At 42.6% G+C, this 15,813-nt stretch overlaps 1 protein-coding gene across 4 annotated transcripts in view; it reads left to right on the top strand.

The window, feature by feature from the left end:
* WWC2 (WW and C2 domain containing 2) overlaps positions 1 to 15,813 on the top strand; it is a 163,461-nt gene that overhangs the window by 137,814 nt on the left and 9,834 nt on the right. For all 4 annotated transcript variants that reach the window (XM_057537251.1, XM_057537249.1, XM_057537250.1 and 1 more), the window contains 7 exons: positions 2,158 to 2,350; positions 3,600 to 3,764; positions 7,166 to 7,287; positions 9,147 to 9,345; positions 10,707 to 10,871; positions 12,201 to 12,293; positions 15,375 to 15,617. In XM_057537251.1, the coding sequence (XP_057393234.1) occupies positions 2,158 to 2,350; positions 3,600 to 3,764; positions 7,166 to 7,287; positions 9,147 to 9,345; positions 10,707 to 10,871; positions 12,201 to 12,293; positions 15,375 to 15,617 (1,180 nt within the window). The remainder of the gene's footprint in view (positions 1 to 2,157; positions 2,351 to 3,599; positions 3,765 to 7,165; positions 7,288 to 9,146; positions 9,346 to 10,706; positions 10,872 to 12,200; positions 12,294 to 15,374; positions 15,618 to 15,813) is intronic.

Here is a 15,813-nt window from a genome sequence, read left to right as displayed (position 1 = left end):
GATAAAGGCGAAGAGGGGGTGATATGGGCCGATCCCCTCCTTTGGTTTTATGAACCGTGCAGGGAGGAGGGAGGGCATGTGGGGGAGTGGCTTGATCACCCCAGAGAGCCCGCTTCCCAGCACTGAGGTTAGGGATACCTGTCAGTAGTATTCAGGGAGGACCGGCTGGCGATACTATTCGTGACTTCTCCCTCCTGATAAGTATGCTGAGATCTCGGAGCACACTGTGGACAGCCTTTTAATCTTCAAGTGGCCCGTCAAGGAAAGGACAGATCCGCCAGGGATCGAATGTGTGAACGGGGAGAGCCAACCCACAAGTCCAGGCAAAACTACAGAATTCCCCAAGAACACGAACTTGCATGAAGCCCCTGATGTCGGGATGGGGCCGCCGGCAAACGTCCCGCCTCTGCCAGAGCAGGGCACACAGAGGAAGTCACAGGTGCCCTCCAGAGTACGATGAAAGGGCCTCTGCGGTCGCTTGTCTGCCTGGCCTGACCCTTCCTGAGTGCATGGCAACGTGTTCTTAAACCCGTAACGAAAGCCTTGGCCTAAATATTGACACTGCTCAAGACGACAACTAGCATGAAATATCCTCAGAATCGTTCTTTCTTTCTCCTGACGTCAAACCTTTTTTTTGATTATGAATGACGACAAGCAGAGTTGATTCGTCAGCGGGTTGGCGGCGGCCACAGGGTCTCTGTGAGTGACCCCCGACCCCCTCCCCAGCAGCAGAACGAGAGGAGAAGCACCCCAACCTTCCTTCCCCTGTGCCGTTGGTTCCTAACCCTGTAAAACCGCACCTTCTTCCCTCGGAACCATTTGAGGATGGTGTAAGTGGCTAGGCCACCGGGACAAGGCGAACTGAGTCTGGAGAAACAGAAAATCCCATCCCTCCCGCCCGCCTCTCTAAAATACCTCCCTTTGTTGCTTTTCCATGAAGGCAGGGAAAGAAGATTTCTTCTGCTGCATCTCCAGCCTTAACGACTGTGGCCCAGGGTCCACTAGGTTTTTAATGCTGAATCTCCATAATCAATGTTGATACAAAATACAGAAATAATATGGCCTTCCTCAGTTCTTCATGCGAATTTACAGTTTTTATAATTGGAGAAAGATGCTCTTTAGAATATGAATTAGAAAGTATGGAAATGGGGGAGTGGAGAGGGATTTAATGGGTGTTCTCTTTCTGGGATTTAAAAGAAGCTACCTCGTGCTGTTTCCAGGAATTGTGAATCCTCATGTAATGTGTGCTCAGGAAACTCACTTTTAAAGTAGTATTACTACCAAATGTAAAATAGCTAGCTAGTGGGAAGCAACCACATAGCACAGGGAGATCAGCTCGGTGCTTTGTGACCACCTAGAGGGCTGGGATAGGGAGGGTGGGAGGGAGACACAAGAGGGAGGAGATATGGGGATATATGTATATGTATAGCTGATTCACTTTGTTATAAAGCAGAAACTAACACACCATTGTAAAGCAATTATACTCCAATAAAGATGTTAAAAAAAAAGAGTAAAAAAATAAATAAATAAAATAAAGTAGTAGTAGAAGTTATTGTTTTTCTCTGACTCTTCCTCTAAATATGACAAAGCATAAAACAGTTTGTCATATCTGAGACTTCTGAGATGCTAGGCAGTGACTTTTTTGAACTGTTAAAATTCATCTGTTTTAAATTTTCTTAACAATGTGCTACTGGCGTTTCTTTTCCTCTAGTAGGATAATGTATTCCATTCCTGGGGAATGGCCATCAGCAGTTCTTGTTTAATATGCAGGGTGAGTGTTCTTTGGGACAAAGTCACCCGTGTTTACTTGGTGTGTTCCTGCTTTCCCAGGTTCAGATGGCAGTCACTGTGGAATTGTCAGGACACGGGCAGGTGGGACGTAAATCCATCTGCCCCGTGGTCTTCGTTCCTCTCACTTCCCTACCACGTGCCTTTGCTGCAGCCCCGGGGCGGGCGGCAGGCTCAGCCTTGCATGATCCGGAGCACCGGCGGGTTAAGAACAGAGCCTCTGTGCCCCTGAGCATGACGATCATGGTGGCAGCAGAGCTTTGGGCTGAGATGAAGTCCGTGTCTCTCCCAGGCAGATAATTTCAGACACCAGCTGTGAATCCAGTATAATTGAACCAGTGAAATCCATTTCATCCTTGTTCTTTGCAGATACTTTAGAGTTGCTCTGCTTCCCTCCTCAACTGATGTCAGCTGTCTGTTTCGAACGAAAGTCCATCCAGCCGCGGAGTCCCTGTTATTCAGTGATGTGTTCAGAGTGGCCATCTCCCAGACAGCCCTGCAGCAGAAGACACTGAGGGTGGATCTGTGCTCCGTCAGTAAACACCAAAGGGAAGAGTGCCTGGTAGGACTTTTCATCATCTCCATCATCAGATAACACTATCGGATATTCTGAGAATAATTTTCTCGTTGTTGTTTTGCCAGCCTCGATACTTCTACCAATCTGCCCAATGCCTCAGACACACCCAACAGTGGTTTCATTTTTTATCTGAAGTAGTGATTTCTGGTTTCCATTCTCTTATTCCAGACCTTTCAAATTTGCTTAGAATTTATGATTCTCTGTAAAATCTACTTTTTATTTCTAACCTTTAGATAAAGAAGAACTTTGGCCTCTGTTATGACCATCACTGTGGAGTATGCTTATTATTCCCAATACGAGCCTGGTGCTGGGTGTTTTGTATACATTATCTCATTTAATCCTCTTGACAATCTTATGAAAAGGGTATGATGACCCCTATTTTCAGATGAAGAACTGCTTAGAGAAGTAATGTATCCAGGGTCACACAGCTCATCAATGATGGATAGATATCAAAAGGACATCGCACACCTAACTGACTGTTACAGATTTAAGCAGGACACTGAGTATAGTTCCTTCATTCAGCTCGTTCTCCCAGCCATGGTGTTAGAGCTTCTAGGAAGACTTAAGTGTTACTGTTTAGAGCAATAGGATATTTAAATACTAATGCAGAAGACTTCACACATAACTAACAGCAAGTTTAACACTTCACTGTGCACAATGACCAGAGCAGCATTACATACCAGTGAAGTTACATAAGGTGTTCAAACGCAGGTGTCTACAGGTGCACCCAGGTGTTCAAGAAACACTGCAGTCTACAGTTGAAACCCGTGTAGTTCTAGGGTCAACCATAATCCCAATCTAAAAACCAACCCTGGGATTCTTCTGTGGTCCACTTATACACAGATTTTTTTTTTTTTTTCACTAAATTCGCACTGTAGTACTACATGATCTGTGGTCGGTTGAATCTGGGCATGTGGCACCTGACACGTGGAGGGCCAACTGTAAAGATAGACATGGATTTTCGACTGCAGGGTCGGGGGTGGTGTTGGCGTCCCTAACCCCACACTGTTCAAGGGTTGGCTATATTTCTTATTTAGTCACACCGGAAAATATAAGACATCGCCAGGTTTTAAAAAAATCCACCAGTGCTATATATCATGAGTATTGCTTTTTTTTTTTTTTTAACCTTAAAACAAGCTTGTCCAGTAATCTTAATTATATCAGAGGGAGCAGATATGAATTGAAACATTTTATTTTCTCTTGTTTTTTCTTTTTTTCCTTTCATTTCACATAGGCGGGAACTCAGATCAGCCTGGCAGATTTACCCTTTTCCAATGAGATTTTCACTCTGTGGTATAACTTGCTTCCTTCAAAGCAAATGCCCTGCAAAAAGAACGAAGATGAAACTGAGGATTCAGTATTTCAACCAAGCCAGCCACTAGTAGATTCTATAGACTTGGTGAGTCAGAGTTGGAGAAACACATCTAATTAAGACATTTAGATCTGCAGTCCATCTGAAATTAATCTTTGTGCAAGGTTTGAGGTAGGGGTCAAGATTGTTTTTTACCCATATGATAGCCAGTTGACCCAGGATTGTTTGTTGAAAATAATTCCTTTCCTAACTGCACTGCAGTGTCACTTTTGTCATAAGTCAGATGTCCTCTACATGTGTAGTCTGTTCCTGAACTTTCTATTCTGTTCTGTTGACTTAGTCATCTATCTCTGTAGACAGTGCAGTCACCTATCCCTGTAGACAGTACTATGCTTTTTCAGAGTGAAGGCTTTCAATAATTCATCATTTAGAATGGTTTTTCTGAGGCTGTTTACAGATGATTGCTATCAGATTAAGGAAGTTTCCTTCTCTTTCCAGCTTGCTAAGAGCCTTATTGTGCATGGATATTGAATTTTATCAAGCATTTTTACTGTATCTCTTAAGATTACATGGTTATCTTCTTAAGATTATTCTCTTAATGTAGTGGATTATACATTGATTGACTTTTGAATGTTAAATTGCCCTTGGATTCCTGGAATAAAACACTTCATTGTGGTGTATTTTATATGAATTTTTATACATATTCAATCATAGAGAATATTGAGACTTGCATGTGCTCAGTTTTAGTAAAAGTTCCATGTGCTCTTGAAAAGTGTATATTTTCTGCAGGTCAAGTTTGTTAATTTTACTTTTCAAATCTTCTGCATTTACTGATTTTTCAATTTGCTTGTTTTATCAGTTATTAAGAGGTATAATAAAATCTCCAATTTATGATTATAAATGTCTCTTTCTCCTTTTAGTTCTATTAATCTTTGCTTTATGTATTTTGTATCCAGGCTATTAGGTGAATATAAATTTAGCATTATGTTGTATCTTTCTGTTCAACTGACCTTTTTGTCATTATAAATTATCCCTCTTTATCTCTAATAACACTTTTTGTCTGGTATCAATAAAGCTGTATCAGTTCTTTTTTGGCTAGCATTTGCATAGTTTATCTTTTATTATTCTTTTACTTTCAACCTTTCTGAGTTCTTAGATTTAAAGTGTTTCACCTGTAAGCAGTACTTAGTTGGTTTTGATTTCTTATCCAGTTTTAAAATCTTCATCTTTTAATTGAAATATTTCATTTATTTACACTTAATGCTATTAGTGATATATTTGGCTTTGAACCTGTCATCTTACTCTTTGTTTTCTTTTAGTCCTATCTTTGTTTCTTTTTTTCCTTCTTTTGGATTAATCAAGTATTTTTAAATTTTGGTTTTTTCTTCTCTTAGACCATTAGTATTACAGTCTGTTCTTTTTTGCTGTTTCCCTGATCATTACATCATGCATCCTTGACTTAGAAACTGTGTTAAATTAATGCTTTTGCTTTTTTTCAGACAGTGCAAAGATTTTTTTTAATTGAAATATATTTTAATTAATGTATTTTTAATTGACGTATATACACTAATATGTATAAAATGGATAACTAATAAGAACCTGCTGTATAAAACAATAAATAAAATTAAATTCAAAAATTTTAAAAAAAAAGCAGCTGCTGGATTGCCTAAGGTAAAACTCATGGACGTATAATATTCTCTGCTGTAAGATTACTTATAAGAGAAATAGTGCTAGGGAAAATAGGTAGATGCAATGAAAAACAAATTAGGACTCAAAGTGAAACGTGTAAAAATTTAAACAGCCTGATATTTTAAAATTTCTATATAATAAGAAGGCTTCATTGACAACTCTGTGTGTGTGTGTGTGTGTGTGTGTGTGTGTTTAACAAGCAACACTGCCCAGTTGGTCCAACAGTGTGGAAGAATTGACACTGATAACGCCATCAAACAAACACCTTTCTCAAGACATTTTCATTTGCTCCATCCCTAAAAAAAAAAAACAAAAGAAAAAGAAAAGAAATTCATTATTATTATTTTTTTTGATGTGCAAAGATTTTTAAAGACTTAACTCCATGATTCCCTTTCCTCCTTGTGTGCAATTATTGGTCATATATTTTAGTTACATTTATTCTAAATCCCACAAGACATTATTATTATTGTTTTATTGACAATCAGTATTTATTTAGATTTTCCTATACCTTTACCCTTTCTGGTGTATTCTTTTCCTTTCTGCATTATTGTGCTTCCAGTTTGGGTCATTTTCCTTCTGCCTGGAGAATTTCCTTTAGTATTTCTTTTAGTACAGGTCTGTCGGCATCTTGGTTTTGATTTCATTTGTGAAGGACTTTTTTTCCTCCATATTCAGAATTCTAAGTGAATAGTTATTTCTCTGAACACATTAAAAATAACACGTCATCTGGTTTCCATTGATTCTGTTCAGCTGCTGGAGGACAGTCTAATTGTTGATCCTTAAAAGGTATTACATCTTTTTTCTTTCACTGTTTGTAAAATTTCCTCTTTTTCTTTGATTTTCAGCAGTTTCACTCTGAGGTGCTAATGTGTTTGTCTTTGTGTTTATCCTAGGGAAATTCTCCATTGTTTCATCAGTTTTCTTGAACATATTAATTATAAAATTTTTAATTCCTTTTCTAAATAACTGTAGTATATGGATCACCTATGGGTCTGCTTCTTTTGCTTCTTATTTTTCTTAGCTTTCAGTCATTGGGCCCTGTTTCCAGTGGAATGCTGGATATTATGTATGGATTGTAGAGGATCTGGCTGATAGCTTCCTCCAGAGAGGATTTAATATTCTTCTGGAAGGCAGATTACAATATGGGCAGATCACCTGGATCACTTGAGAGACCTGAATTCCAATTTTTCTCTCCCTAGGACCATGAGGCAACTGAGGTATCTGCTTACTGTTTAGCCTCCTAGCAGCTGGTTTTGCTTTCTCAGCTTCTTGCTCTGCACGTATGTAGCTTAGGAAGGGCAAGTGTCCCAAAAGGAATATTGTGCAGAATGTTGGGCTCACTTCACAGTTCATTTTCTCTGGCCCCTTGTATGCTGGCTACCTTGTCCCCAACTCAGTTTTCATCTCTGCATCCTCCCATCACTGCCACAGCCCTGGGCAGCCACCGTCTGTCAGCCTGTGTGCCTCGCCGCTGGAACTGAGACATGCCCCCCAAGGGAGAAGAGTGGCAGTGATGGTCCCTTCACCTCCTTGCATTTCCCTTCTCCCTGGGATCTTGGTCCTCGAGTGCTAATTGCCTTTGTTGCTCTTCATTGCTTTAAAACAGCTGGAGTTTTTTGTCTGTTTGTATTTCGCTTTTTGTTTTACTTTATTCAGCCTTCATATTTATTCTCAGAAGGAGAATTGGGTCTCATACCTCTTCTTTTTCACAACTAGAAGCATAAGTCCCCATCTGATAAGTTTTTAAATCATTTCTTGAAGCATATGGTGTTCATTGCCATGTGTTTTACCTTCTCCAGGATGCAGTGTCAGCCTTACTTGCAAGAACATCAGCGGAGCTTTTGGCTGTGGAACAAGAATTAGCACAAGAAGAAGAAGAACCAGAGCAGGAAGAAGAGCCAAGGGGTCCAGATGGAGATTGGTAAAACAGTTATTTCCTTTTGCTACTGGGATCTCAAAGAGGATGTGTTTAGATTCTCAGAAGAAACTTTCCGGGAAACCTTTATAGCTTTAGATCTTATTCTGGAATTAATGGAAAGTACTGCAGCTTCAGGGGGCTGCCCCTAGGGAAAGTCTTTCCTTGGTCATTAGAGAGTTGAAAGGGGTAGTGGTGAGTTTGCGGACAAAGCACATGAGCGAGATTCTGTGTTCTTGCTTCAGTAATTTTGACACTATTTCTTGGGCTTTTTTTTTTTGTTTTTAGTCTAAGCTACCTATTTTGAAGGGTATGGTAGTTTATTTTAGAGTCATAGATAAATTTAAAAACTGACTCTTTTTCTGCAAACTACCAGAAGTACCATTTAGGCTCTGGGAAGTCAAAGCAGAGATTTAGAAAATAGCTTCTGAAGAGCTCTTTTTCTGTTTGTTGCCACTTTCACCTTCTTTTTCTGTTTCCTTCTCATTTTTCATACCTCATTGCTTTTAAAAAATAAAATAGGTTATTATAGCGTTTGTCTAGATTCACATATGTATAAAGAACTATCTTTCCAGGTTTGCACTGTTTTCTCTAAAACAAATTTTAGTGAATGCATCAGTTTTTTTAGTATATATGTAAAGTCATTTGGATTAATTTTGTATGTATTGTTGCTTATTCTGTTATGTTTGAACTACTGTTGACACATATATGCATATACATATATAGCAGCATTTGTGTGTATGTGTGTATATATAAAACTTCTTACAAACTTGGAGTGACAAGATATAAATAACAAAATTGTGGACATTTGGAAGGAACAGCTTACTATAGTGATGTGAAAAGCAGATATACTTTGTTCTTATCAAAAGTCCTTTATAGTGAATAAAGTTCAGAGCACCGAAAAAAAAAAGTAAATATGAGAGTGATTACGAGGTTCATCATATCTTGAAATACTGAGCCTTCCTTGCATATGTAAAATACGTAACTTGTTTCACCCACGTTTCAAAAAATGCACTTAGAATGTAATCTAAAGGAATTGATAACTTACACTCCTCATTGCTAGTCCCCCCCGTGTTCATTTCATGACCAGGTTTTTAACAACTAGTCTGTTCCAATCTGTCAGTATATCACCAGTCACAATTAAAGCTTGACTTTTCATTATCAGTGGGAAAAAAATGTTCCCGTTATGAGAATGTGAAACTCAACAAAGAGTGAGGTATTCTTACCCATCCTGGTACTCTTGCTTTCCTGTCAGTACAGTTTATACAGAATATAAACCATATTTGTATTCTGGAGCCTCACTTGTAGTGCCGCCCAAGCCCAGGCCACGGCTTTTGTTAAAGACAAGATCACAGACCATTCAGAGTCTTCTGTTAGTTCAGTTGTAAGACTCCTCTACCCAGGGTTCCACCTCTGCTAGACCGTGAGCACGGTTGATAATGGATATTTTTATTCACTCTTAGCAGAGAGTCACTGCATTCTATTGTTTGAATAATTTTACAATAAATGAACAACTGATACCAAATTATATTATAGTGAGTGTCAGTATTTTCAAACCGTGGGTTAAACTTTATATGTGATTTTTTAGCGTATTTCTATTTAATATTTAGGAATTAGGTCAAATTTCATGAATTTAACTTTTCAGTACGAAATTATGATGATTTTGCTTCAGATTGCTGGAGAGTAAGGTGATAACTTTATCTCTCACGAGCATTTTAGTAAAAGTTCCAGCCAGAGAACTGGCTGGAATCGTGATGTGTGAGTCTGATCATCGCCCAGGTAACGGGTTAACATGCCCAGGTTGCGCCGATCACGGAGCACCTCTGCCTGACCCTGAACGGTACTGCGTGTTGTTTCACCCATAGGTTGACCATGCTGAGAGAGGCCTCTGATGAAATTGTGGCTGAGGAAGGGGCTGAAGTGAAATTGGCAGAGGGCAGTTGCTGTGCAGAAGACGTAAGCTCATGCCCGAGTGTGCCTGAGATGAATGAGGACACAAGTAAGACAGAAAACAACTGTGCCAACGACCTTGGGAGTCAGCCAGCTGCAGGAGTGCCCGCCCTGGTGAGTGTTGTCAGCTGTCCCCTCCTGAAACTGGTCTCCTAGAGGTACCACGCAGACCAAGTCTGTCTCTTCAGCTATAACTGCATGTTAGGATTTTGTGCCAAAGCTGGTCAGGATGGGCGTTTGTGGGAGTAGGCCATAAGAAACACTGTAAATGCCTTAACCTTTTCAAATGGGCCCCACATATTCATTCTCCAGTTAAGTTTCATATAAGAAGATAAATAGTGGCGTTTATCTCTCTGTAAATGTTCTGTGAATATTTACTGAAAGCATTTTCAGAATTTCCTGAATAACACCAGGATGCCTACTTAACTGTATTAAGTTTCATAAATGTTATGAGTTTATTTCAATTTCAAACATGAGGTAAACGTGTAAAGCTCATTTTGGTTAGATGGGGTTCTGATTGAAACCAGTTCAGGAAGGTGGCAAATGCCACCTGGTTTAGGCACAGATGCCATGTTACTAAGCAGGTAACTTTGCTGGTTAGTGAGAGACATGTTGAGACTGCCATCCCCAAAGGGGGGAAATCATTTTCAAGGTTTGAGGATGCTGGCAAACTTGGGAGTTTAGAAAATAACAGTTATTTATTTCTAAGAAAAATAATGTTATACCCTGACTGAAGACTTCATGTGTGTACATATATATATATATATATATATATATATATATATATATATATACATACATACACATATGCATACATACAGTCGGCCTTCTGTATCCGCGGTTTCTGCCTCCACGGATTCAACCAACCGCGGATCTGATTCAACCAACCGTGGATAGTAAACAGTACACGATTGGCTGAATGCGAGAATGTGGAGCCCCAGATAGAGAGGGCCAGTTGTGGGACTTGAGCACCCACAGAGTTTGGTGTCCGGAACCAATCTCCCACGGATACCGAGGTCTGGCAGTATATATAATTGCATGTTCTGCGTAAACCTGAGGTTTAACTAGTGTATTTTCATTTTCTTATATTTAGTTACTTGTATCGTTTAGTCTGAAAAAAACTAATCAGAAAGTTGAATAACGTTTAATGATGAAGAATTCTCAAATAAGGTTCTTTATAGAAGCACATTTACCCTCTGTAAATCTAAAGCTTCCTTTTTTAGGTCTAATCTGTTAGAGGCGGTGCTGCCACTTATAGGTAACCCTGTTGGACAGATATTATCCTACCCTACCTGAGGGTAACTTCCTAAGAACTAAGTAGAAAACCACCTTCCCATCAGGAGAAAGACAAAGCCTGTCTCACAGAAGTGGCCCTGGTGCTAGATGAGTCTCTTGTAAGATTAGGTATTTCTTTCACACTTAGAAGAAAGGAGCAAGAAACGTCTCTCCGCTCCTGACAAATTACTGACTTCTAGGTTGATAAAGAGACAAATACCGACGAGGCGGGCAGTGCCAGCGTGGCGGTCCGCCCCAAAGACCGCAGCGGCCTGGGCCCCCGGCAGCGCCCCTTCGTGCGGAGCAGCGTGATCGTGCGCTCGCAGACCTTCTCCCCCGGCGAGCGGAGCCAGTACGTCTGCAGGGTAAGGCGTCTGCGGGGCGGGCATCTGCAGGGGGAGGCGCGCCGTGCTCTTAGGGGGCTGCCGCCTCCCCCCGTCCCCTGCCAGGGAGTGGCCCGTTAGTGACAATAGACAGTGCCAGGGGACCTTCAAACTCGACTACAGATTCTAATGGCTAGAAATGCCATAAAATGTACATCACACTCTTAATCGTTCTTTTTAGTTTGGGTTGTGGAATTTTCTTCTTTCTTTCCTCAAATTTAATGTCTCTTTGCTTCTAATGCCATTTATTTGGCAAATAAGTGACATTAAGGACCAGGCTGCTAAGTCTGTCTGGACCTCAGTGTGTATTTAGAAACTTAAAGTGACTCAAGATTTATGATGTCTTGTATATTTCTGCTGCATCTCATGCATGCTTCAAACCATGTTAGTCCTGCTGAGGCAAAAATTGTGCATTGGATTTTAGGACAAAAATCGCCTTTATTAATGCCTCCAGACACTGAATCAGATTCATAGTTCTATGGAGAATATTATGTGATTTGCATCAGTTTACCAAATTCTAGTTCCATAAGTATTTATGATTTGTAGTAATTTAGATTTAACATTATAAAGTGAGTTAGAAAATACTTTCGGAATTCTAAACTTATTCATTCAGTTCACCAAACATTTTTATTAAGCACCTGCTATTTATTAAGCACATTGCCGGATCCTTGGGATTCGTCCATGAACCAAAGACCCAGAGCCCTGCCCTTGTGGGGCTTATGTTCTTGTGAGTTGAGCCAAACAATAAACATGATGAGTAAACTGTGAAGTCTCTTGGGCAGGGACCAGTGCTATGGAAAACAGCAGAGCAAGTTAAGAAGGGATGGAAATGTTGAGGATGAGGGTCGCAAATTTAAGTAGGTTCAGAGTAGACTTCACTGAGAAGGTGACGTTTCAGCAAAGACCTGAAGCAGGTGAGGGAGTGAGTGTGGGCCGCCTGGGCTGGGCGCGTTCCCAGTTGTACCTCCTGCGACTCCACTCTGACCTTGAGCTCTGTGCATTACACAAACCTTTCTTTTAAAGAATGGATAGTGCACATTAGCTAAAAATACAAGGGATAATTTTATTTCAAAATGTATATAATTTTCTTAACAAATGACTTATGATAACTGTAACCAAAAAGCAATTATTTAAAGAAAATCAAGTTATTTAAGAAAAGCAAGAAAACAGGGAAAAATTTGTTTGGGGAGGATTTTCTTAAAGAAATAAACTACCTTCTTTCTGTGATAGTGTTCTCAATTCCAAGCTTCCTCTAGCACATTGGTATGCACTGATTTCCTCTTCTTTTTTTTTTTAATCCTTTGTTGCCAGTTAAATCGAAGTGACAGTGACAGTTCAACCCTGGCTAAAAAATCACTATTTGTGAGAAACTCCACCGAACGGCGAAGTTTGAGAGTCAAAAGGGTATGTATTCCCTCGGCGGCATCCCGCTGTCCTGGACCCACCCCGCATCTTGCATGTCAGAACATGAACGCCAGGACTGCTGGGTGTCCTTGCCCCGGGCTCTGGGGCGCTGGGATGAAGCCACTGGGATTACGGAGACACAGCTGTTGTGTCAGTTACGGAGAAGGCTGTGCTGGAGAGCGTTCATTCATCACCAGTGTGGAACCTCTGATAATGAAGGGTGAATCCGCTTTGCAGCGTGGATGGAGACGGGGCTGCCGAGCCGGCGGGAGCATCTCTGCTGCCGGTCTCCACACCACGGCCAGCTCTGGAGCAGCTGTGGGGAGAGTGTAACACCCGGTGCCTTTAGTGAGGGGCAGGCGTTCTGGAAAAGGAGGACACGGTTTTAGTAGCTTGCTTAAAAACAGATATTTTTAGGAGATTAAGATTAATGTAGATGGAAATGCTCAAGTCAGGTTTTCCTGGAAGCCAGAGGTCACTGGATGAGCTCGAAAGGGAAACTCTGGGAGAATTTTAAATAAATTAAAAGGTTGGACTGTTCAGAAATTCCTGTTTATTTACCAGCAGCTGAAATAGTAATGGAAAGTTATTTGTTTACTAATAATTTGTTTCGTGCTAATTTCCAAAGCTGCTTTATTTCGGCTTAAAGCACGGTGTTCAGTAAGAATGAAGCGCTGTGCACACTAAGCTCTGCAGTGACGGGCAGGACCTCCCTGCCTGGAGGAGGTCTTCCGAGGGCACACGCGCGAGTCCAGGTGCAGATAGAAGGGCGGAGTGAGCTCACCTGGTCGGGAGAATCGAAAACGCTTTGTGGGGAAGGTGTCTGGCCTTGACACCCCTATAAAATTTCAAAAGAAAGTGGTAGCTTTGTTGCAGGGATGGAGATGGATACTGGGTGCTGTTGGTAGGTGGCCTGACATGGCACAGGGGCAGGGAAGCACATTCAGGGGATGAGGAGGGACCCAGCTCGGCCAGGCTTGGGCCCCGTGGGTGGGAGTGAAGACTGGAGGGTGAGTTGAGTCATTACCCTCACCAGCGGCTCTGGTTTAGTGCCGCTGTGGGCAAAGTACTGGATGTGTGACTGGGCAACATGTAGCTTCCTGGTTTAACTTCCTAGCTACTTGATAGTCATAAGCATATTTCTTTTTTCTAAAGGTAAATATGCAAGCATTTCTTTCACCTCAGCATGTTCAGGACTTTTTGAAACATAGATCTTTCAGATTACCAAACTTTGTGCTTTAAAAGCACCTAGATTTCCATCATCTTGAATGAAAATTCTTCCCAACTCTTTTCTAAGTCCCCTGCATTTTTAAAAGCACATACTTTCAGAGGATGGTAGCACTCTTCAGAGAACTTTTAACCAGCAGGGTTTATGAATTGAGTGGAGCTGAAAAACAGTCGGGTTACTGATAAACTTAGTTATTAGAACTTCTTGAACCAGACAAAGGTTAATCCTGAAACACTGTTTAGGAGATCATTGTTAATAGCTTTTAAAGTGGGCAGATAGAGTTTGGTAGAAGTGAATGGGGAAGTGTATTCTGATTTAGGAGTTATAGCATGAGAACCACGTAGAGGTGAAGAGAACAAAAGCACCTCCGGAGATCAGTGGAAGGCTCCCTGGCTGGGAAGGCGGCAGCCCGGCCAGCGAGGCATGAGGTTGGGGGGGACCCATCGCCACATCTCTCCCCAGTTCAGCGACACCACACTGACAGCCTGAGAGCAGTCATGGCGGGGAGCATTGACACCAAGGAAATGGGCAGATCTTACAAACCAGCGAGCCCGCTGTTACACACTTACCAGCAGGCCGTGCCCACGGGAGACTTTAGAAAGCCTCCATGTACCTGACAGCTGGGAAGGATTTCTGATCTTGAAAGAATGAGTAGTACAATCGAAGAGAGTGTGTGTCTAGATAATTCTTCTGTGTAATAAGTTTGTTAGAGCAGAGGTTGAATAAAGGGAAAGCTAATAATAAGAACATTAGAGAATGTTGCAGCAGGATATGTTGGGCAAGGAGAAAGAGGAATCCGAGGAGACAAGGAAAGCTATTCAGACCTGGGCTGCGGCTCTGAAATGAGAAGCGGGACGGACAGGCCTCTCCTTCCCGTCTGTCATGAGCACCACCGTTGTACCTTCCAGCTGGAATGCCCGTCAGGTCTGAGTCCTTCTGTCTTGTATCAAACAGTACCCGTTTTTATTAGTAATCTCTTATTTTCCATTCCCACTGCCAACAGTCTAGGCAAGAAATGCCCTCCTTGTTTCCCTCTGCGCAGGCAGTCCTGCCCAGCCTCGTCTGAAGGCCTTTCCTCAAGCGAGTCTGACCCAGCCCTGAGTGATCTCTCCCTTCCCTGACTTCCTGTGACACAGAAGCCGCCGCCGCGCGGTTTGCTGGTGTTTACTGTCTCGTATCACCCACTAAACGATGTCCTCAAGGTCACAAATTGTGTCTTCTCCTAGTGTTTTGCCTACAAACCCCCAGCGGACATGCTTTCATACATATTCAGTAATTATTTCTTGATAAGTGGATAAGCTTGGCCCCAGAGAGAGCACAGTGATTCAGGGGTGAAAGTACTGAATAGATATTAAGCGATGGGAAACCGAGGAAGGAGTCAAAACCCTAGCTCCCCTGAGCAGCTGTGTCCTGGCCAGTGCGTGCAGAAATGATAAGAGAGAGGTGTGAGCTGCGGGGACGCAGGTGCGTGGCCTGAAACGGAGCAGATGTGAGATTCTTATGATGTATTTGTCGTTCACAGAGGCCAGCTTCGTGCAGTAAATTGGTCTGGCTAAGCTAGGCTCTACCACGGTGCCAACTTCAAAACTCTCTGCGGTTTAAAACAATAAAGGCTCGTTTGTTGCTTACCTGCGTGCTCAGTGCAGGCGGCCCGGGGGCTCTGCTTGTCCTCCTTCAGGACCGAGGCCCCCGGCCTCCCCGCCCTGGGCCTTTGCTGCCCCTGTAACAGGAGCAGGAGCTGCCACATGACTGCCACTCGCCCCCCATCGGCCAAAGCAGGAAGCAGGGATAGTGCCCTCCTGTTAGGCGACCACCGACGTAATGAGGGTGTCGTGTTGTTTCTCACCCTCCAGGCGGTGTGCCAGCCGGTGCTCAGAAGGGCAGCGCCCGAATGCCCCGTGCGAACCTCTCTGGACCTGGAGCTGGACCTGCAGGCCTCGCTGACCCGGCAGAGCCGCCTGAACGACGAGCTGCAGGCCCTGCGGGGCCTGAGGCAGAAGCTCGAGGACCTGAAAGCCCAGGGCGAGACGGACCTTCCGCCGGGCGTGCTGGAGGACGAGAGGTTCCAGAAGCTCCTGCGGCAGGCCGAGAAGCAGGTACGCAGCTCGCGTGGAGTTCACGTTGCCTAAAGCCCGCCGGGGAGAAGGTACTCAGCCTACACCTCAGTCTTGCTCGAGTCTTCAAGTCCTTTTTCTAGAACTTAGAACACATTTGTTCCCATTGTGTTTCCCCCTGCCTGGTGGCAGCCCTTGCATCCAATGATAGTGAAGAAAGAGCCCGCAAAGCAAGGTG

This window comes from Balaenoptera acutorostrata, chromosome 21 (genome assembly GCF_949987535.1).
Source record: "Balaenoptera acutorostrata chromosome 21, mBalAcu1.1, whole genome shotgun sequence".
Taxonomy (NCBI): domain Eukaryota; kingdom Metazoa; phylum Chordata; class Mammalia; order Artiodactyla; family Balaenopteridae; genus Balaenoptera; species Balaenoptera acutorostrata.
The sequence above is the reverse complement of the archived record's forward strand: the minus strand, read 5'-3'. Positions and strand labels throughout refer to the sequence as shown.